The 24,098-nt window shown below is 34.3% G+C and overlaps 1 protein-coding gene across 1 annotated transcript in view; it reads right to left on the reverse strand.

Moving 5' to 3' along the window:
• asic4a (acid-sensing (proton-gated) ion channel family member 4a) overlaps window positions 1–24,098 on the reverse strand; it is a 181,240-nt gene that overhangs the window by 6,096 nt on the left and 151,046 nt on the right. Inside the window, 8 exon segments of the mRNA XM_056465347.1 lie at window positions 70–189; window positions 425–504; window positions 4,832–4,923; window positions 5,398–5,551; window positions 10,887–10,940; window positions 15,537–15,690; window positions 18,983–19,110; window positions 19,365–19,509. Of these exon segments, the coding sequence (XP_056321322.1) occupies window positions 70–189; window positions 425–504; window positions 4,832–4,923; window positions 5,398–5,551; window positions 10,887–10,940; window positions 15,537–15,690; window positions 18,983–19,110; window positions 19,365–19,509 (927 nt within the window).

Genomic DNA, 24,098 nt, shown 5'->3' on the forward strand with positions numbered 1-24,098 from the left:
GTTCCTATTCACAGAGTTGATCTGTGCTGCATCCTAACACTAGCGCTCAAAGATTAGCATGTGGCTCACCTTAGCTTTCATTTCCTCCAGGTTTACTGTGGCGACTGTGCTGGCCTGTTGCTGCTGCTGGGTTTGCTTTTTGTCATCTCTTTGTGGCCTCAGCAAACGCTCCAACCTGTGTTTGATCACCTAGGAAAGCGAGGGGGAGTGAGGGTGAAGAGGGCAACAGGGAAAGTAGGACAAATGAGGGCTATAAACATAGTTTTGCAGCACCAGCGTTTCTGCTGCTCAGCTCAGAGGTCCAGTCTTATCTGCTCTTATGGGAAATACTGCTCACCGTGTAGAAAACACTGCAGGAGAACAGCTATGGCTCGAAAATGAATGGATGTGGAACAGGCAGAGGGCCAAAACAATGAACGCCTACCTCATATACATAATCCAGAATTTCCAAGATGGTGAGGACGCTAGCTCCTATAAAAAGACCCATTTGCCCACCAATGTCGCCTGAAAAATAAAAGATGGACAAAGACGATCTGCATAGGTAAACTGTCAGTTTTACATATTTCTAAAAAAATTGTTGTACACTACCTGACAAAAGTCTTATTGCCTATCCAATTTTTGGAACAACAAATAATAACTTGACTTCAAGTTGATCATTTGGTATCAGAAGTGGCTTAAATGAAAGGCAAAGAACTCTAGATTATGCTTATTTTACCAAAACAAACTGACCATGCATTGATTTTTAATTATTTCATTAGAACAGTAAGGTCTGACTTTGCTAAGACAAAAGTCTCGTCACTTAGAAATAATGTACAGTATAGAATATAAAGTTATGGTGCAGTGGAAAAAGAATTAATATTGTGTATGACTCCCATGAGCATGGAGAACTGCATCCATACATCTCTGCAATGATTCAAATAACTTAATAATAAAGTCATCTGGAATGGCAAAGAAAACGTCCTTACAGGAATCCCAGAGTTTATCAAGATTCTTTGGATTCATCTTCAATGCCTCCTCCTTTATCTTACTCTAGACATGCTCAATAATGATAATTTCTGGTGACTGGGCTGGCCAATGCTCGAGCACCTTGACCTTCTTTGCTTTCAGGAACTTTGATGTGGAGGCTGAAGTATGAGTAGTAGGACTATCCTGCTGAAGACTTTTCCCTCTAATGGGTTTGTAATGTAATGGGCATTACAAAAGTCTTGATACCTCAGGCTGTTGATGTTGCCATCTACTCAGCAGATCTTTTATACGCCCCTAAACTGAATGTAACCCCAACTCATGATTTTTCCTTCACCAAACTTGACTGATTTCTGTGAGAATCTTGGGTCCATGCGGGTTCCCATAGGTCTTTTGCAGTATTTGTGATGATTGGGATGCAGATCAACAGATGTTTTATCAGAAAAATCAACCTTCTGACACTTTTCCAAATGATTAACTAGAAGTCAAGTTATTATTTGTTGCTCTTACAACTGGGATCGACGGCAAGACTTTTGTCAGACAGTGTAATTGTTTATAAATGAAATTGACTGAATAAAATGATTTTTGTTATTAAATCAGAAAAGAAAAAGCAATAAATTAAATGTAAACAAGTTTAATTAGGTGAAGTTTGCGAAAGATAAAATGAATAAAACAAATTATATTAAACAGAAATAGTCATAAATAATCAAAATAACAAACATAAAAAAGTTACTAAAATGAAAACAAATAAAAATTCAATTTTATGTAAATTACACTAAAATAAATTGGACAAAAGCAAGTTATTTAACTAGGGTAAAAACAGCAACAGCATATGTGATGATTTCAGTGAAAAAAACAGTCTAATAAAGAGTGAGTTATTATAATTATCAGATACAAAATGAAGACAAATTCTTCTTCTTAGGTACAATGTACAATGTGCACCAATGAATTGCTAAATTAAGACCAGGAACATTCATCAGGCTGAAATGATTTTCCTAATCTTCAGAAAACAAATGAAGGAACTTTTAATCAAGTCTGAGAAATGTCTGTCTCTTACGCTTCAAAATGTTCAAAGAAAGAAAGAGTGAGAGAGAGAGAGAGAGAGAGAGAGAGAGTAGAAGCTGAAAAACATATGAATCAAGCAGTTTATTCTGAATCTTCAGACTAGGTACAATCACTTCATATGATCAACAGATTAGTATGAATATTTTTCATGTATAAACATTGACTGAACAAAAACAGAAGCCCAGTAATACTTGCTTGACACATAAATTAAAATCTCATTGGTTCTTGCAGAAGCTCAAAAGTGATGCATGACATGCAAGAATGAACTTTATTGGTACTTGCACATCAAGCAAGCATGTTAGGGTGCTTTGACACTATTTTGGTCAGCACCTGGGTTTGTTTGACATCAAAGTACAGTATATGTTTAGTTAGTGTGAATGCTGTCTTCTGAAGTCGGATGCGCATCCACGAACTGTCCGCCTGACTTTGGGGTATATACCTGGGATGGTCTGGGGTATGGTTCCTGCGAACTCTGGTATGGTTCACTTCTGATATATGCAAACGTACCAAATAACGGAAGTGAACCGCCAACTGTACACCAAACTTTAGTTTTCATAATGTTCATTCATGTGTGAATGTCTGTGTATCACCAAATACGATAGAATACACAAGACGTGCCACTCATATCTGTTTGAATGGGGAAAAGTGTAACGGTCATTATGGTGAATAAAGCCCTGCCTACTAGTACAGGAACCAATCATCGATCGCTATAGACTGACGATACTCTGGGGGAGGGGCTCGGACCAGACATGAGTTTCTGCAGATTTTGTGTGATTTGGATGGTTACAAATGAAACTAAAGAGACAGTTGTTGTTTAACTTTATTGGTGATTCCTAATATGAAATTCAACGGTGAGCTTGGCAAGCAATTTTGGAGAATTTGATGTTTCCCCATTCAGACAGAATGCCTGAACATACTTCCCGAGAGGTGTTTCAACGATGGCCGCTGAGTAAAATGACTTGCCTTAAAGGGACTTTGGTATCACCTTATGTTACCTTGGCAACAAGTGGGACTGACCCAGTGCAAAAACAGTGATAATGTTTGCTTGTCTCCTTCAAAAAAAACTTCCAAAAAGACTGCAGACATCACGTTATGTTCTGATATTTTACATTTTAGATCGTTTTGCGGCAGACAGGCACAAGTCGCTCTCTGTACGTTACCAAAGCCAAAAGATTAAGTAAAACCTGTCGACTGTAATGTGTATACGTCTTTCCATTTCGGCACCTTGGCTTCCGTGGCTGTTGCCTAGCAACAGCTGTACACTCAACAGCAGCTTGATGACGTAAGCGCACCGGGGTTCAGAAGGAAAAAAAGATGGTGTGAACACAAACCAGCGGAGAAGGTGGCAATGGGGTTTGAACCAGGCAATTAAACCAAGTGTGAATACACCCTAAGAGTTTCTCTGATCAAATCTGAATGCCTTTAACAAAAGCCTAAAGGCCCGTTCACACCGCTTTTTGCTCGCATTTTTCATAGATGTTTAATGCCTCGTGACTATATAAAGGGCGCAAATGTGATTTTGCACACCAATGCGCAAAACGCCAGGCCTAAAAGTGTCATTTTTAAAGATGCTCATTTTTATTCACCAATCGGATTGGCACTTTTGTTCACGTGCACGGAGCTTCTGGAGTTACAGTACACACCACTTGGAGGCACTCAAGCACAAAACTGTCAATGCGACCGCACATTGAAGAAGATGCCCAAAGGCAATAAGAACGTAGAGCAGGCCATCCAACTATATGTATTAGATTACTGAATATGCCATAATGGTTTGTACTTGAACTTATGGTTAATTAAAAAAATAAAAAATGTGTCAACTTTCTCTCTTCTTCTTTTGTTCCAAGCGGGTGTTAGAAGCTTAAGCGTCATCTAACATCAAGGAGTGATTTTGCATACTCTTTTTCTCTATGCCACTGAAAATTGCTTGAGCTTGAATGTGAAAAAAACATGTAACGAAAATCGTCCCAGTGTGTACGAACTTTAAGGGTGCTTTCACACTTGGTTCGAATGCCTAGTCTGAACCCAAGTTCGATTGTCCCCCCCCTTGGCTGGTTTGTGTTCACACTGTCTTTTTTTCCTTCTGAACCCCTTTGTGTACAGCTGTTGCTAGGTGACGGACACAAAAGCAGAGAGCCAAAATGGAGACGTCCACATATCACGGTCATTCTGCTTTTACTGAATCTTTTGTACAAAAAAAAACAATAAAACATTAAAAAACGTTCAGAACATCACATGGTGTCTGCAGAAGTCGTTTTTTGTGGAGACAAGCAGACATTATCACTGCTTGCACTGGGTCAGTCCTGCTTGTCACCAAGGTAGGTGATATACAGACAAACACACATGAATGAACTATATGAATTATAAAAACTAACGTTTGTGGTGCAGTTGGCGTACCAGAGTTCGTACGAACTGCACCCCAGACCACCTCTTTTAGGCAGTCTCGGGTACAGTTCATGAGTGTGCACCCGAGCTCAGAAGACAGTCTTCACACTAGCTAAACGTACTGTACTTTGACGTCAAACGAACCCATGTGTGAACCAATGTGCTAGTGTGAAAGCAGCTCAAATTAAATCAGTTCATTTTTACAAAGATTACAATCCCCCTTGATCTTTTTTGTTATCTCTTTATGATTGTTTTGATTCAAAACAACTTAATTTGAGATCTAAATATAAACAAAAGTCTTACCATGTGAATAATTAATAATAGAGTTTTCATTTTATGATGAATTAATCCTTTAAAAAGTAAATACAGTTAATTTAATTTCAGCTTTGCAGTTTCTAAAGTGAACAATAAAGAGACTCACCTAATAATCCTGCCACATCATATGCTTTTTTCTGTTCTATTGTTTCATAGTTAAGTGCTTCAAAGAAAATGTCCAAAACAAGGAAGTTGTCTCTGAAACAAAAGGACAATTAGATTTCATTTAAGTGTAAATGACATATATTTATCATGCTCTCAGAATCAGTACAGTAATAAATGAGGACCACCCTGGACCACAAAACTTTGTTGTTTGACACAGTGTCAATTTTGTTGTTGTTGTTGAAATAGAGGTTTATACACCGAAAGCAGAACAATTAAGCTTCCAGTTGGTGTATGGTTTTGGTGATATTTGGTTGAGATATTTAATCGAAATAACTATTTGAAAATCGTCACTCTGAGAGTAAAAAATAAATCAAAATGCTGAGAAAATGGCCTATGAAGTTGTCCAAATAAAGCTCAGAGTTTTGGCACAAATAAAAAATAAATAATTATGACCCATGCAATGTGTTTTTGGGGTATTTTCAAAAATATGCCTGTGCAACATACAGTAAGACAGTTTTTGTGGTCCAATTTACATTAAAACTTTCAAAAGCAGATCGGTAACCACACCTGATGTAATCTTCGGACTTGTCGTATTTTCTAGATAGGTAGCGAGCCGAGCCCTTGCTGGGGATTTTAACCATGGACAGCTCTTTACCATATCGTGTCAGGTTACAGGGAGTCTCACAGAAACATGTGTCACCTGAACTTTTCTGCAACAGTGCTGCAAATAACACACACATGTCAGTTTGGAGCAGGAGACAGGTGTGTGCGTGTGTGTGTGTGAGAGAGAGAGAGTGAGCAGCTGCTCCATTCCACACCTGCACACACACACACACACACACACACACACACGCACGCACGCACGCACGCACGCACGCACGCACACACGCACACACACACACACACAAACACACACAAACACACACTTGCTTCATTCATCAAACTAATGTGGAGAGATAACACCAGCGCTAAATAATCATCCATGAGATGCTTGAAACACACTCAGCATGTTGTTCAGATTTAATTGGGTTTCTGAAGGGCATCCAGAACATCGCACACTCACACACACTCGACCTCCTTGAGAGGAAGCATTGTGAATGTCATGCTTAAAAAATTTTGGTAATCAGTGCTTTCCTTTTAGAATAAAATTTAGTAGCATGCTTTGACCGCCTATTTGATTTATATTATTATGCGCGGATGTTACAGAGCTGGGGAAGCTTCTTAAAAACGTACAATTTTCTATAATTAATAGTACCTGAACTACAGTCAAGCTGTCTTAGAAAATAAATAAATAAATAAATAAATAAATAAATCCCCAGCTAAGCTACAGGCTAGCTTTTAAGTCTTTTTCCAGCAGCTATGGTTCCGAAAAAAAAACGTAAAATAACAGCCGTTAAATTACAGACATTTACTGTACAATAACAGATGGTAAATTACAGAAATTTGCCAGAAATTGAAATTTAAGGAAATTTCTGCAATTTAACGTCTGTTATTTTATGGTAAATGTCTGTAATTTAACATTTGTTATTTTATGGTAAATGTCTGTAATTTAACATTTGTTATTTTATGGTAAATGTCTGTAATTTAACATTTGTTATTTTATGGTAAATGTCTGTAATTTAACATTTGTTATTTTATGGTAAATGTCTGTAATTTAACGACTGTTATTTTACAATAAATGTCTGAAATTTAACCACCATTATTTTATGGTAAATGTCTGTAAATTAACATTGGTTATTTTTTATGGTAAATGTCTGTAAATTAACATTGGTTATTTTACGGTAAATGTCTGTAATTTAACAGTCGTTATTTTACAGTAAATGTCTGTAATTTGACATCGGTTATTTTACGGTAAATGTCTAATTTAACAACCAATATTGTACGGTAAATGTCAAATTTATCAGCGATTATTTTACAGTAAATGTGTGTAATTTAACATTGATTATTTTACGGTAAATGTCTGTAATTTAACAACCAATATTTTACGGTAAATGTCTGTAATTTAACATTGGTTATTTTACGGTAAATGTCTTTAATTTAACATTGGTTATTTTACGGTAAATGTCTGTAATTTAACATAATTTTTTTACAGTAATTGTCTGTAATTTAATATTGGTTATTTTACTGTAAATGTCTGTAATTTAACAACCAATATTTTACGGTAAATGTCTGTAATTTAACATAATTTTTTTACAGTAATTGTCTGTAATTTAACATTGGTTATTTTACGGTAAATGTCTGTAAATTAACATTGGTTATTTTACGGTAAATGTCTGTAATTTAACAGTCGTTATTTTACAGTAAATGTCTGTAATTTGACATCGGTTATTTTACGGTAAATGTCTAATTTAACAACCAATATTGTATGGTAAATGTCTAATTTATCAGCGATTATTTTACAGTAAATGTGTGTAATTTAACATTGATTATTTTACGGTAAATGTCTGTAATTTAACAACCAATATTTTATGGTAAATGTCTGTAATTTAACATTGGTTATTTTATGGTAAATGTCTGTAATTTAACATTGGTTATTTTACGGTAAATGTCTGTAATTTAACATAATTTTTTTACAGCAATTGTCTGTAATTTAATATTGGTTATTTTACTGTAAATGTCTGTAATTTAACAACCAATATTTTACGGTAAATGTTTGTAATTTAACATTGGTTATTTTACGGTAAATGTCTGTAATTTAACATTGGTTATTTTACGGTAAATGTCTGTAATTTAACATAATTTTTTTACAGTAATTGTCTGTAATTTAATATTGGTTATTTTACTGTAAATGTCTGTAATTTAACAACCAATATTTTACAGTAAATGTCTGTAATTTAACATAATTTTTTTACAGTAATTGTCTGTAATTTAACATTGGTTATTTTACGGTAAATGTCTGTAAATTAACATTGGTTATTTTACGGTAAATGTCTGTAATTTAACAGTCGTTATTTTACAGTAAATGTCTGTAATTTGACATCGGTTATTTTACGGTAAATGTCTAATTTAACAACCAATATTGTACGGTAAATGTCTAATTTATCAGCGATTATTTTACAGTAAATGTGTGTAATTTAACATTGATTATTTTACGGTAAATGTCTGTAATTTAACAACCAATATTTTATGGTAAATGTCTGTAATTTAACATTGGTTATTTTACGGTAAATGTCTGTAATTTAACATTGGTTATTTTACGGTAAATGTCTGTAATTTAACATAATTTTTTTACAGTAATTGTCTGTAATTTAATATTGGTTATTTTACTGTAAATGTCTGTAATTTAACAACCAATATTTTACGGTAAATGTTTGTAATTTAACATTGGTTATTTTACGGTAAATGTCTGTAATTTAACATTGGTTATTTTACAGTAAATGTCTGTAATTTAACATAATTTTTTTACAGTAATTGTCTGTAATTTAACATTGGTTATTTTACGGTAAATGTCTGTAAATTAACATTGGTTATTTTACGGTAAATGTCTGTAATTTAACAGTCGTTATTTTACAGTAAATGTCTGTAATTTGACATCGGTTATTTTACGGTAAATGTCTAATTTGACCACCAATATTGAACGGTAAATGTCTAATTTATCAGCGATTATTTTACAGTAAATGTGTGTAATTTAACATTGATTATTTTACGGTAAATGTCTGTAATTTAACAACCAATATTTTATGGTAAATGTCTGTTATTTAACATAATTTTTTTACAGTAATTGTCTGTAATTTAACATTGGTTATTTTACGGTAAATGTCTGTAATTTAACATAATTTTTTTACAGTAATTGTCTGTAATTTAATATTGGTTATTTTATGGTAATTGTCTGTAATTTAACAACCAATATTTTACAGTAAATGTCTGTAATTTAACATAATTTTTTTTACTGTAATCGTCTGTAATTTAACATTAGTTATTTTACGGTAAATGTCTGTAATTTAACAGTCGTTATTTTACGGTAAATGTCTGTAATTTAACAACCATTATTTTACAGTAAATGTCTAATTTAACATCAGATTTTTTACGGTAAATGTCTGTAGTTTAACATAATTTTTTTACAGTAATTGTCTGTAATTTAATATTGGTTATTTTACGGTAAATGTCTGTAATTTAACAACCAATATTTTACGGTAAATGTCTGTAATTTAACATAATTTTTTTACAGTAATTGTCTGTAATTTAACATTGGTTATTTTATGGTAAATGTCTGTAATTTAACAGTCGTTATTTTACGGTAAATGTCTGTAATTTAACATTGGTTATTTTATGGTAAATGTCTGTAATTTAACATTGGTTATTTTATGGTAAATGTCTGTAATTTAACAGTCGTTATTTTACGGTAAATGTCTGTAATTTAACAGTCGTTATTTTATGGTAAATGTTTGTAATTTAACAGTTGTTATTTTACTTTTTTTTTAAAGAACAGATTTTTTTTACAGTCTAGTGTGATATTTCACATAGTACAACTATTTACGTAACTCAAAATTTAATGTTCAAACTACATATTTAAAATGAGCTAAATCAACACAATTGTAGAGTTTTTTTGGGGACAACTTAACTGTTTTATGTTCAATCCACTTACATTTGTAAAAAAAAAACAAGGTAACCTAATCGATTTGTGTTGGGACAGTATGAAGAATTGTGTGGAACCCAACATTTTTGCAGTGAGAGTTGTTATTTGCATTAAAAACAATAAAACTATATTTTTCACCTTTATCGCAATAGTTTAAATCTAGTTATGTTCCAAGTTTTAGATAAAAATTAAATTAATACAAATTACAAATTAATACAAAAAAACACCCTTTAAGCATATTTTTGTCCATTCAATGGACATCAGGTCAGAACAGTTCTACTTCCTCAACATTAAACCAACATAAAATACCAAAAAAAAAAAAAAACACAGATGATTGCTGGTATAATCTTGAAGTTTATTTTCAAAATCACAAAGATAATGGGCTCTATTTTGACGATCCATGCGCAAAGTGCAAAGCGCAGGGCGCAAAAGCATTAAGTGCATGTCAGAGTCCACTTTTGCTAATATAAGGACTGAAAAATGCGCTTTGCGCCGTGGTGCATGGTCTAAAAGGGTTGAGCTTATTTTCTTAATGAGTTATAGGTGTGTTTTGAGAATAAACCAATCAGAGTCTCATCTCCCATTTCCTTTAAGAGTCAGTTGCGTCGCGCCACAGCGCATTTGCTAATTACATGACGGACTTGTAAGTTGAAAAACTGAGCATTTCACTTGCAAGAAAACAGTTTAAAAGAGCTTTTTGAGCCTCCTCATTATTTACTTTCACTTATCTGCACAGATTATTTTCAAATTACAACATGCTGAGCCTCACCGCCATATGATTGGATGACAATCGTCCACTCTCATGAACTGGAGGATATAAATTAGATGAAATGCTCAGGAACCACAAAGAATGGGCTGACATGTGCTGTCCATTGTAATGGACACAGGGTCCGAAGGGGTTAATAAATCAAATAATAAATACATAAAATAAATTAATAAATACATTTCTGGATGAGAAAACCAAACAAAAACGTATTCAAATCAAAGTAGAGATTTCAAGCAGAATATCTGAATAGGTCAATCCAGTGAATGAGAGAACAAATGTATCAGGATTTAGTTCAACTAACCGTTAAATGGGGTCGGGTTTCCTTTTGACTGCGGAGATAATTAAATTTCTGGCTTATTAGATAAGGACTATCATAATTGTACCGATACATCTCTCATCATCAACTTTTCATGAGCCGCTCCATTTACGAGTGTCATAAAATCAGTGGAACAAGACACCTACAGCGTGCGATAAAGCCACGGGGGTATCAGAGGCTAACGCACTGCAGGGATCTCCAATTTAACACGGCCCTGTAAAGGACATTAAAGCACTGGAGAACATTCTCCTTCATGGACTGACTGAGTAAATCCTGTGTATCCCACCACGGACCACGCGCACCACGTCTGTTTATCTGGGATTTAATTATTGTGCACACTACCTCCAGAGATATTACACTCCAGGGCGCTAGCAAAAAAAAGAGAAATGCTTGCTTACCAAGTGCTTTGTCCACACATTTGATATCGCTGGGAGTACAGATATTGGCATCTCCTGAGAAACAAAATACATAATGACTCTGATCAATCACAAGCAAAATGATCGCAGTTATTTCACCGCCAGCCAAGGAAGAAAAAGCACGAGCAGTTAAGAAAGAGACAGCGTGCCTCTGCTTTGTTATTCATCCTAAAATGATGGAAGACAGCGTGTGACTGAGGAAGATGGGTTGGTTTTCACCACGCCTCCCTCATGACCATCAGTCTACACCTAATTGCACCCAAAATACACTGATTCAAATCCCTTGCCAAAGGCATATTTATAAAGTCTTTAAAACCCAATCTCCATCGACACACAATACCGCAGGAGGTCCAACTTGCCATGCATCCATCGGTCGGAGTAAATATGTATGGCAGCTAAAAGAAAATGGCCTTTGAGTTAATGCTTTTGGAACAGTCTCTGTTTTCAATTTGCATTATAGGAGATTGATTTGAGTACATTAAAGTTGAAAAGCAGAGCTTCCATTAGAGCCAGGCCACCAACAGTCAAACGCTCTCTGAATTGCCACACTGATAACAACTCAGGTGTGGTGGAGTTAATTAGAAAAGAGGTTTCTCAGGGACAGAAGAAAGTCCTCCGGTCCATACATCACTGGTTTTCAAAAGAGCAAACAAGTGTATTTGCTTAAGCAGTGGAGATCAAAATTAGAGAACAACCTACAGTACATCTTTAATTTCAAGGTCACTGCCTAGCATATTTAAACTTATCTTGTGTTTATTTAAAGCATATATCATGAGTAGGGCCACACAGAATCTGCAGAAATTTTCTGCTATTTCTGCAGAGAATTTAGTAAAAACTTAATATATAAAATAAAAAATTATACATTTTTAACTTTTATTTAATGTTTACAATGCAAATCCAATTAGATCCCCTTACTTGGTAAACAAAGCAAGTCTCTCATATAATACATCTACTAAAAGACAGAAAATAGTACTTTACAAACTGTAGTTTAAAAAAATTATTTGAACGTTTTGATATTACTATTATTACATCACAATAATAATAGTGAAATTAATTTTAAAACTGAGTAAATATCAATTTACACACATTTACACAAGTAAATGTAGACTTAATGATGGGCTAAAAATCTGCGGATTTCTGTGCATGCAGATTCAGTGTGGGCCTAATTCTGAGTTATATACGGTATGTTTTATAGCAGGGGTACTCACAGTACATTTGAGCAAGGCCACATTTAAACCACATGAAATCATTTGCACAATATTGCTTAGTTTAAGATAATTTCTACAGTTTTACTGAATTTAAAATGCTGTTTATTACCAAGTCTGGTGTATTCGTGTTTCATTTAATATATATATATATATTACTGAACATGATCATTTAAATAAATGTAAAAAATGTGGATTAACCTTGAAAAAATGCACTTATAATCTACTTGAAAGATTATTAAACTCTGAGCAGATGCATTGAGCACCATTAAATATAGGCCATATTTTTAAATATTTAATCATTCATTAGACCTATAGTAGCTATTGCATAAATTGATTCATTAAGTTTTCTTTAAATATTGTGTTGGGCATCCGCTGCGTAATACATGTGCTGGATAAGTTGGCGGTTCATTCCACTGTGACGACCCCGGATGAAAATGAATGAAAATGAATGAATGAATAAATATTGAGTTTTACTCAGGGACTGTACAAAGCTGCTGCCTTTAAAAAAAAAATTAAATCATACAATGTTAGTATGAGGATCACAGCGGAGATCAGCCAGCTTTCATTATTGTAACAGGAGCGTAAACTCTGTGACCTCGCTTATGTGGTGACAGCTCATTTCATTGATATTGGAGTGCTTTTTGCTTTACAATTTTAATACGTTTGTTCTTCATGCTGCTAAAAGTTTCATCTGCCATTTACAAAATGCAAAGTGTAACCGTGGACAAGATGCTATGTCTTTAAAATGCTATAAGTTTCTTGAACCCCTCTTCTAAAGCATTTGAAACTTAAATGAGATATTTGAAAAAGAACACAGAAAAATTAGAGAACACTTTCAGATTCCTCTCTTAATCTTGCACCTGGTGCAAACTCAGTAGCTATCTGACTTCCCTTATTTAACTTGGAGTCTAACTTTTAGTTTTCACTGACTTTGCAAAATTCTAAAGTGACTAAAAGGTCCAGACAGAAGGTCAACTGAACGACCCTTTTCAGCCTTAGTGAAGCAATAGAGAAGCCGGCCATTCTAAAATCAATGATTTAAACACATTTCTTGGTTAATTGTTCAATCAGACTACAATTTTGCCCCTTGATACACAAAATAATGGATAAAAAGGTACTTGAAACTGAAAAAATAAATAATGAAATGGCCAGCCAAGCACAGATGTAAACCCGATTGAATTTTTCTAGAAGATACGTAAATATAAAAGCAAATCGGATAAAGCAGTTCCTTGAAACTAAACATAAATAAATGATGAAATGACCAGCCCAGAGTCCTGATGTAAACCCTACTGAAAATCTCTGGAAGATCCATAAATAACAAGTTCATACATTTATGGCTAAGAAATCACCCGTTTCGAATGTAATCTCTCGATTGAATGGGCTATCAGTGGTTATCAGCTGATAGATATGGGCCAATAGGGGCCTTCTGCACCTACATACTCTGCACCTACATCCACATGGTTAATCAGCTATACTAATAGAGAAGACTTCGGATCCAGAACTGTTTTTACATTACTGTGTTGGTTGGATTTAGAGTTGGGGTAGGGGTTAATCAAAAACAATTCATGGGAAATTTCATAAATAATATAAATAGTTCTCGTTAACTTCTGGACGCTGTCCATGTGGATGGATGATAACAGCCTTCTGAGCCTATCAGTAGACACAGAAGGCCCTAATTGCCCTTATTTATCAGCTGATAACCACACTGTTAACCCTTACTCTAGATTATGCAGTAAATAACTGTAAAATAGCCAGTGTTTTACAGTAATAAAAATGGAATCGTATTTAACTGTAAAACGAGCAGGATTTGTATGAAATTTTGAAGTGCAAATAATAAATCACAGTAATTAACTTTGTGTAGCCATTACAGATTGTAACTGTGATAATAAATGGTAAATTACCGTTCAACTACTACTGTCTCAACTACTCCAATGCTTTTATTGTGCTAAATGAATATCCTAATGCAGAAAACAATTATTTAGACATTGACACACACATACACAGGCTGTCTATCTTATTCTAAACACAAAATTGTGAAAAAAGTTTTATGTTGGCACCTTAAGGGAACCAGGTGTTTGATTTGTTTACTTCTGAGTGCTCCATTCTCTGTTTAGCAATTCAGATGCAGAGTCTGATGTTTTAAGCCTTAAATAAGAATCTACAGTGAGTAAGTAAAATGTGTTCAAATGTTTTTGAGGGTTTGTAAGTCTGTGTATTAAGTTATATTGTTGTTGTCATTGTTAGCTAGTTAGCCTCTCCTCATATAACTTCTTACATTACTTTCATTTAAGTATATTTATGCATTGGATATTGCCTATTTCCATAATGTACAGATGCTAACGGTGTAATGTGTCTTTTTGGCAAATAAGCTGATTTTATACACATTGGAACCATTAAATTAGAACCATTAAATTCCAATCTCCTCAGTTAGGTAGCTAACGTGCACAGGAATCATCACAGATTCGCAAACCTTCTCACTTTTTTGTTGTACATTTTCTGTTGTATATTTGTTTGCTGCCTAAACAATAAGATACATTTGTCTGAAGAATTTATATAACACATTTATATAACACTTAAGAAAACTGATTAATTTTAGTAACACTACAATAACTATAAATGGCATACCATTAATGTGTATGCAGTATAATGCTGGGAGTAACACTACAGTACAGTAATTAACTGTAAGCAGTTTCCAGTTAGTTACCACTACTGCTCTATTACAGTAATTAACTAACAACACTGTTGCCAGCTACTCACTGTAATGGTTCGGTTACAGTAATTAACTAGCAACACTGTTGCCAGTTACTCACTGTAACCAAACCATTACAGTGAGTAGCTGGCAACAGTACTCTACTGTAAAAAAACCTGGTAAGGTCTAACAGTGCACTGAACACGCCCATTCAATTGAGTGATAACAGTCGAATTGGCTGAAAAAACCCACTACAGTCACCAAACTGTGGAAGATATTGAGGAAGAGTTGTCGTTTGTTGTAATACAACCATTTCTGTTTTCTAAGTTTGATCATAAAATAATGGGCTTTTGTCTTGGTCTTGGTTATTTTACACAGTTCTACTAAAATTGCCAATTTTATATGATGATTACATTATTTCTTATGTCTTCATAACTTGATCTCTATTTTTATCTCCACTGCATTCAACAGAACAAAAAAAATCAGCAAGTCTTTTATTATCATTGCTAAAATCTAGATATTTTTTTTCTCCAATCATCAAATGAACTACCAAAGTCGTTGTATTGTGTGACTAGACAGTAAGTTAATTTGGAGACTTGCATTAAGCTTTCGGCTCCACTGCTTGGAGCAAATTAGATGAGAAGAGTTTATTCATTTAGTATTTTAGCAATTAGCAGAATACATTAGCACGCTGATTAGGTTGAGTGGGAAATGAAAGCAGCGGTGTAGCGTTACCCGGCATGTGCACCATCCTGCATTTGCACTCACGCAGAACCTCCAGAGTCTCGCAGCGCAGACGGCAGGCGCTGATACTGTAGGTATCGTAACCTGGGATCATCTGCTCACTGGTGGAGCGGCAGTTCCCCCAAGGCTGGGGCAGGTAGGTCAACTACACACGGAAAGGAAGAGCCATGAAAGAGAGAGAAAGCGAGAGGGAGACAGATTGTAAGAACAAGAGAGACAGACAAGATAAATGCAAAACAGGTATGCAAATAAGCTGAATTCTCAAGTAGAATTCCCATAAACTATGAAGTGATTGACAAAAGAACAAGATCTTATTTGTACATGGCTTGATTTGTAGAAGGCAAGCTTAATGAGTGGTGAGCCTCTGAAATAAATAGTGCATTCAGCATTCATTTTAAGCATTAGATTCATCGTGTAAGCAGTTTGACAGAGTTCTAGCTGCTTCTAGACAGGTTTGTTTCATGATTTTTCCATGTTTCAAATTTGTTGTGTACATGAACTTTACCTTTTCTGTTTTCTCAATGCATGGCCTTCATGTTATTGTAAAATATTTAACCCTCTACCGCATGGTGTTGCCATATGGCAACATGATATTTATGTTCATTTTCCCTACCACTGTTTCTTCAAGACCAACATTATTTTTTTGTTGTTGGAAAGAGAAGACCTTACTGTAGTGTAGCCAATGATGTGCTTTGGTTAAGTCACATGACCTGCAGTGTTTTTCTGTGGCACGATTTCTGAAAAACTGGCATTTATTGTGAGTAGTTGCTGAATGCAAATGTAAATCAAATTATGTCAGATCCACAAAAAAATCTGAAACATCACCTCCAGTAAGTTATGATGACATATTCACAACTCAATTTTTTTTCCCATCAAATTATTTTTTTTGTAAATCGATCAAATGTGTGTGTTACCAAATGACAACACTGTACAATAGTGGAACATGTAATATTGCAATGGGTTCGCTAGCTAGCAAGGTCAGCTGTGAACTTTTAAATTGTAACAATAACAACATGGATGCTAGTAATATAATGTTGATTACTTGTATGTAAATGGAAATTGCATTATGGATGAAATCTAGTTTTAATGGCGATACTACTTTTGAATAGATATGAATACAGAGAACAGTGTATTAGCGAGCTCCACCATGTTCTATGGTAAGTGAAACAAGAAAAGAACAGAACTAGCTCTTCCTGCAGGTGAAAGTGAGGATGAGATGGGTTTTAGTGAGCATGAGAATGATGCAGACTGGACATTTGATAGAGACAGTTTAGGCAAGTTAGCTCTGAGGCAGATAAGACAGGCGTAGTAAAGTATATAGTATAATATACATAAGCATTGTTAGCTAGTAGCTACATTATTCTGATGCATCTGGATATACTAGACTTGTTATTTATTTGTTATAGTATTTACTGGAGAAAATAGTTATATTTACTGTATGTTGTATACATGATAATGCAATATTGTGTTTGTTTTAAATAATATTCAGCAGAAAGAAATGGAATAAATGAAAACTGTTGAACATGAGTTGTATGTATAAGGTGTCATTTAAAAGTTCTGTGTTAAAGCTTATAATACTGCAACACCAATTAAATCATTTCAAACAGCAAAATTATTAATTATAAGGAAACTTTTTAAATTTTAAATTTCTTAATTAGATCCACTGTTGGACGTTGTTGCCATATGGAAACATATCATAAAGTACCTTAAAAATATATATTTTTCCATTATTTTTTTTTTTACTGCACTTCCAGTTAAGCCATTTAAAGTAAAGAAAAACAGTCAATTTTTTTATATAGATGTATCATAAAGCATGCGGTAGAGGGTTAAACTTGAATTTAATTTTTGATCTCAGAAATGTTCATTAAACTCAAAACTAGGTCATCAGGTGACATGATCTTTCACCCCTATCATTTAAGTTGAAGAGCAGCTATTTCATGTGCTCATCATAAAAATCAATGATACAATTGAAAGATCCTACAATTCCCTCAACAATAAATGCATTCTACCTGAGAGGGGCAGTAGTCATGCAAAAACAAACACTGCTGTGTTATCTTGAGTTTTGAAGTAGATGCCTGAGGTTTGGAACACAATAATGGTAATTAAAGAAAATGATTTTGATGATGGACTTTCACTCAGATACTTTTAGAATTATAGATGATTATGGTGATTGAGACTGGTGTGTTAGTTAGTCCAGCTATCCAATCATATTTATCCAATCACAGTTGTCATTTTCTCTATTTTGACATATATGAAATCTAGAATAGAAAACGAATATATATGGCAAGAATTGGTTTCACACTTCATTAGATTTATTGAGTGACAAGGTGGCTCAGTGGGTAGCACAATCGCCTCACAGCAAGAAGGTCACTGGTTCGAGCCCCAGCTGGTTTAGTTGTCTTTTCTGTGTGGAGTTTGCATGTTCTCCTCGTGTTTCCTCTGGGTGCTTCGATTTCCCCCACAGTCCAAAGACATGCGCTATAGGTGAATTGGGTAAGCTAAATTAGCTATAGTTTATGTGTGTAGGGCATCTGCTGCGTAAAACATATGCTGGATAAGTTGGCGGTTCATTCTGCTGTGGCGACCTCTGATTAATAAAGGGACTAAGCCAAAGAGAAAATGAATGAATGAATGAATTTTTGCTTCAACCTCACCTCAAAACTCCAGTCGAGTGTTTGAAATAAACCTTTCTCAGAGACTATTCCACAGAGGTGTGTTTATTAGTCATGCTGAATCAATGAAGGCAATTAAATCACATGTTTATTCAGCAACTGCTTCTTTCCTCAGGGTATTTTCTGGGTTCTTTGAGTGTATTTGGACAGGGTTTCCGTGAGAGCACCCTCGAAGGAAAATCAGACCATGTTTCCTTAAGAAGACGTGAATGACAATCATAGCTTTGCTCAATAGTGTTTGTCAATGAATCACCCAGCCCTATTTCAAAGATATCAATATCTCTATTTTAAATGAGCACAACGTTTTTAAAAACTGACATACACTTTGGGTTTGAATCCAACCCTGGTAGCTCATGCATCATTTGTGTTTCAACTTTCTCAAGCATGTTGGCCCTTCAACTGCCATTCACTTTCTCAACTCTAAATGTGTGTTTCACACTTGCAAATAAATCCTCCTCCACTAATTGCCTCTATTTGTGTTTATTTCTTCACTTCAATCTAACAAGAAACAGCATGCTTTCTGGAATGTTGTTTTTTTGGCAAGAGCTGTGTGACAATTAAAAAAATCTGCTTTTGTTTTCAGGAATAAACAGCATATGGTTTGGAACAATATGATGGTGCATAAATACTGACAGAGTTTTAGACCATTAAGCATTTAACAAATATGGAGATGAACAACAGGTAGGCTACAGTATAGCCTGATTTCATCATACAGTAGGTGGTGTTTCATCTGAGAAGCTTGAGAAATTAAGGGAAGGGTTATACCCTTTGCTCTTGACAGGATACAAAGGTCTGGAAACCAGGAGAGACTCCAAAGCCCAGCTGATGGATGTAGGGCGGCTCATCCTGACTGTGGATCTGAACACGGATTCCTGCCTCTAAAGATGTTTCATCTACAAAAAACAAAAGAGCGATACTGAGCGGGGGTAAGAGAGCAGAACAGGCCGAATGAGAGCGAGAATGCAAAGATAAGCCTCAGATATCCTTCTATCAATACAAATGGGAAAAACAACATCACAAATAAAGCTTGAATTTAAACACGTTTATCTTAACAGATTGTGCAGACACATTTCTGAGAAGCAGAAAATATGGGATGACTCTGCAACTTTCAGAGCAGAAATCATTTCTGTGTGACACTATAACTCACTCGTCTCCTTCCAGATAGGCAGATATTCATCCTGCTGGATATCCAACATGATCTCCAGCCCGTTTCCCATCCCACCTTGCTTTGTCTTCCTGGAGGTTGTCTTGTTCCCGTTGAAAGTGTAGCATTTCCCATATCTAGTGTAGACCTATGAGAAAAAAATAAGATAAACCACCAATGAGAAAACTTTGAAGACAGACTGATGACAAACTGATGCTGGCTTTACAAATTCAGGCCTGAGAATTTAAAATAACTTGAAGATTGAAGTTAAAAAAGGCATGTTTTTATGTTGTTTATTATTTTGCTATCTTAAATTAATACACAGTTCTCTTGAATACTTGATTCTCATTATTCTGAGGGTAACAACCTCTGAAACTAATAACACAGGCTCATCTGGGTACTTAGAATCATCTTGAATGTTAGCAAATACACTGATATCCATATTTATATGCTGTTCTTTGATGCTGCTGTGCTTGACTCTGTCAACTTTACGCTTAATTAAATAGTCAAGAAACGATTACAGCTCAAATCAATGTTCAAACTGTTTAGTTTTGCGTGTAGATGTAGATCTAGGCAGTTGTTTTCATAGATTAAAGCCCTTCAGTCTTATTAAAAAGAAAGCCTGTAGAGATTTATTCTGCAAGATTAACTGCCTAGATGTACACTATGCCTTAGCACGTTTAACATGTTTACCATTAATACTTGTTTCTAACAACATGCTTCTATGCCTATTGTTAGCATGAATTAGCTTGCTTACTAACATGTCGTTCTGTAGGCTTAGCTAATGATAGCTAAATGGATGAAGGTAAGACGTTTTTGAACTGGGTGGTCTTATGCTTTAAGGATGTTAAGCATTTTGCTATCCTAAATTATTACATGATTCTTTTGAATACTTGATTCTGATTATTCAGAGTTGTTCTCTGCTATAACAACCTCTGAAACTAATAACACAGGCTCATTTAGAATCACCTTAAATGTTTGTGAATGTACTGATATCCATATTTATATGCTGATCTTTGATGCTGCTGTTCTTTACCCTTAGCTTTATGATAGCTTTATGTTTAATCAAATAGTTAAGAAATTATTACTCAATTGCACAATTATTGCTCAAATCAATGTTTTGTGTCGAAATGTTTAGTTCTGTATGTAGATGTAGATCTAGGCAGTTGTTTACAAAGAATAAAACCCTTCAGTTTTATAAAACAGCTTATCTGGTTTTATTCTGCAAGAGTAACTGCCTAGATGTACACTATGCCTTACTTAGCACATTTAACATGTTTACCATTAACACTTGTTTCTAACAACATGCTTCTATGCCTGTTGTTAGAATAAATTAGCTTGTTTACTAGCATGTCGTTCTGTAGGCTTGGCTAATGAAAGCTAAATGGATGAAGGTAAGATGTTTTTGAACTGGGTGGACTTATGTTTTGTAGTATGTTTAGCATTTTTGCTATCCTAAATTATTACACAGTTGAATACTTGATTCTGATTATTGTGAGTCATTCTCTGCTATAACAACCTCTGAAACTAATAACCCAGACTCATTTGGGCACTTAGAATCATCTTGAATGCTACTTTCACCATGCCTCTATGCTTAGCCTGTTGCTGTTGTTAGCATGAATTAGCATTTTTACTAGCATATCATTCTGGAGGCTGCTTGCCTGATAGCTAACTGGATGGACGTATAGTTTTTGAGTGGACTTACTGTATGCTAAAATCAAAGATAAGTAAGATTAATACACTTTTAGCTTGCTGGCTTTGTCAAGCCAATAGCTAAACATGTCCTTTTTTGGGATCATGAAGGCCACGATAACGAACAAACTACAATCTTTGCAGGAAATAACCTTTGTTTCTGTAAGATTTAATACCTAAAAAGTGAACCCTTCGATGCCCCCAAAGAGATGCCTTTAAAAATGTGTGATTAATCAGGGAAAGGTCACTTTAAACATCAAAAGTTCTGAGGCATTACAATCTTTATAGAAGGCAGTTTTCCAGCTCACATGAAAAACCCAAAGAGACATTTATTAAAAATTTCACCATGCATCATTCTGTCAGTGGGCATTTGTATTCGGTGGCACAACAAACAATGTTTTCTCTGTCTCATTGCCGTCATATTCATCTTGACAAGGGAGCGAGGCAGTTCAGCAATCTGTACTGCTTTATCATGCAATGCGTTCCTCAAACAAAGGAAAATGAATCGTCCACATCTTCAGAAACATATATGCCTCTACAATGAAATCATCACATTAAAATAATTGCTCACCACGGGTAATATTGATAAGAGTAAACAAAATCAAAACCAATAACTGTTGAAACTGGACGTAATATCCTTCCATAACCCACAGAGACCAGAGATAGAGAGAGAGAGAGAGAGAGACATTTTATTATAAATGGATCATTGTAAATATACTCATTATTATTATTACTTTTTCATCCATAAATGTTGATTGTTAAATGTACAGTTTATTCTGATTTATTTTATTTGTTTTTTAATTTATTTATTATTATTATTATTATTATTATTATTATTATTATTATTATTATTATTATTGTTATTATTATTATTATTATTAATAATAATAATAATAATAATAATAATAATAATAATAATAATAATATTTTTAGTATACTACTACTATTTACTGTGTTTACTATGTTTTTTAAATATATATTTAAACTTTATAATTGCTTTGGCAATACATTTGTAGCGTTTGTTATGCCAATTAAGCAATTATTGAATTAAACTGATAAATAAATAAATAAATAAATAAATAAATAAATAAATAAATAAATAAATAAATAAATAAATAAATAAATAAAAATGTAATTGCAGTGTCTGATGCAACACAATAAGATCTATTGACCTTGAATTAGGAATAGGAACTGCAGTTGTAACTACAATAGCAGTAGGAACTAATTTTGTTCCCTCAACAGTTGTTGCAGAACTAAAATAATTTCAAGTTCCTGTGATGGCCAAAAAAACAGGTTCTTAGTTTTAGATATTATTAAAATGTTCTGGTGCAAGTCTGACCAGACTAATGGGAACATCAGCCAGAACCCCAGTACAAAAGACCATGTCCATGTAGTATTATCTATGATCCACATGATCTACAGTACATGATCATCAATATGTAGTATTATTAATTAATAAAGTTGTAATAAAGTTAATAAGCACCACTATAATGATGATGCATCAACATTCATGCTTATATAAGTCTTTTTTTTCATCAACATGGCTGACTTTAAAGATGCTTAATTCTCCATCAGCAGGGCCTGTACTGATGAGGAAGGAGCTTTAGAGGCCACACTTGTACATAACACATGGCTGTTGACTGAGCAGAGCAGTCTGATCTCAGCTGGCCGAATGCTGAATAAAAGCTGAGCTCTCGGAGCAGCTGCACAGCACACAGCTGTAATTAAAGCCGCAGACAGCCAGCGTTTTCACAAGCAGACGACGGTCAAACGCCATAAAAGAACACAGATATAAACACCATTTTAAATAATCAGACTGCAAACAGACAACACACAAACACCACCATACAGTAGCTGCGCTGCATAATACACATAAAACACACAACTACATTTAGCCAAATCTGACACCATAAAACTACAATAATGTTTGTTACTTTAAATATTTTTATTTGTGGCAACAAAAAAGTTCAAGTTATGTTAGACTTGAAGTAGAAATATATATACAGTTGACGTTTTTTTTTTTTATATATATTTCACAAATGATGTTTAACAGACCAAGGAAATGTTTATTGCAGTTACTATATATATTTTTTTCTTCTAGAGAAAGTCTTAATTATTTTAATTTGCCTTTAAATTTTCACATTTTTTTAAAACAATTTTAATGATCCAAAATTCATCTTTTTGAAGCTGTTTGAACAGAACTGTCTGTAGGTATAGTATGTCCACAGTTATACTGTGGTGATATAAACACAATAAGTCTAAAATTGGATCCAAATCCCTCCCATTTTGAGGCCGACCGCAACGTGACTTAGGAGCGCGGTTTCCCCGCCCACCAATTTGATTGACAGCCGGGTTTTAACATGTCTCCGTAGTAATGCGTATATTTATATCAACAAGACAGGACTGTTGAGCTCGCTGTGATTATCAATCATCATCAAATGTGATCAAGAGTGTTTTACAAGTTTTTTAAAAACAGTGCATGTTTGTAATGAATTACAGCAATTTTACAATCTTTATCACCCCAGCCACATGTCAGTACAATTATAAAAGAAGACACTTCAATCCCGGTTTGTGGATGTTGAATCAGGTTTATTTTGTACATTAACATAACAGATATCCATACAGCAGTGGATATTAACGTGTATCCTGTCACATTAGCCATGCAAAAACAGTGCAAAGTTAAACGCACTCGTTGTGTCTTGTTACCCTAATTAATGAAGACAAAATAAATGAGTAATTAGAAATTAGTCAGTAAAACTATTATGTTTAAAAACATATTGAAAAAATTTCTCTCCTTTTAAGCAACACTTAAGAAATATTTTTAAAAGAATTTAAATTTCACCGGAGTGCTAATACATTTGACTTTAACTGTTTATCTAAAAAAAAATTCATACAAAAAAATGCATTTAGCAAGACTGCAAAATTTGGAATCCAAGATGTATTTTGAAAGCTTAATATATTGCCAAACATTCATTCATTCATTCATTTTGTTTTCGGCTTAGTCCCTTTATTAATCCGAGGTGGCCACAGCAGAATGAACCGCCA

The sequence above is a fragment of the Danio aesculapii genome, chromosome 9 (assembly GCF_903798145.1).
Source record: "Danio aesculapii chromosome 9, fDanAes4.1, whole genome shotgun sequence".
Taxonomy (NCBI): domain Eukaryota; kingdom Metazoa; phylum Chordata; class Actinopteri; order Cypriniformes; family Danionidae; genus Danio; species Danio aesculapii.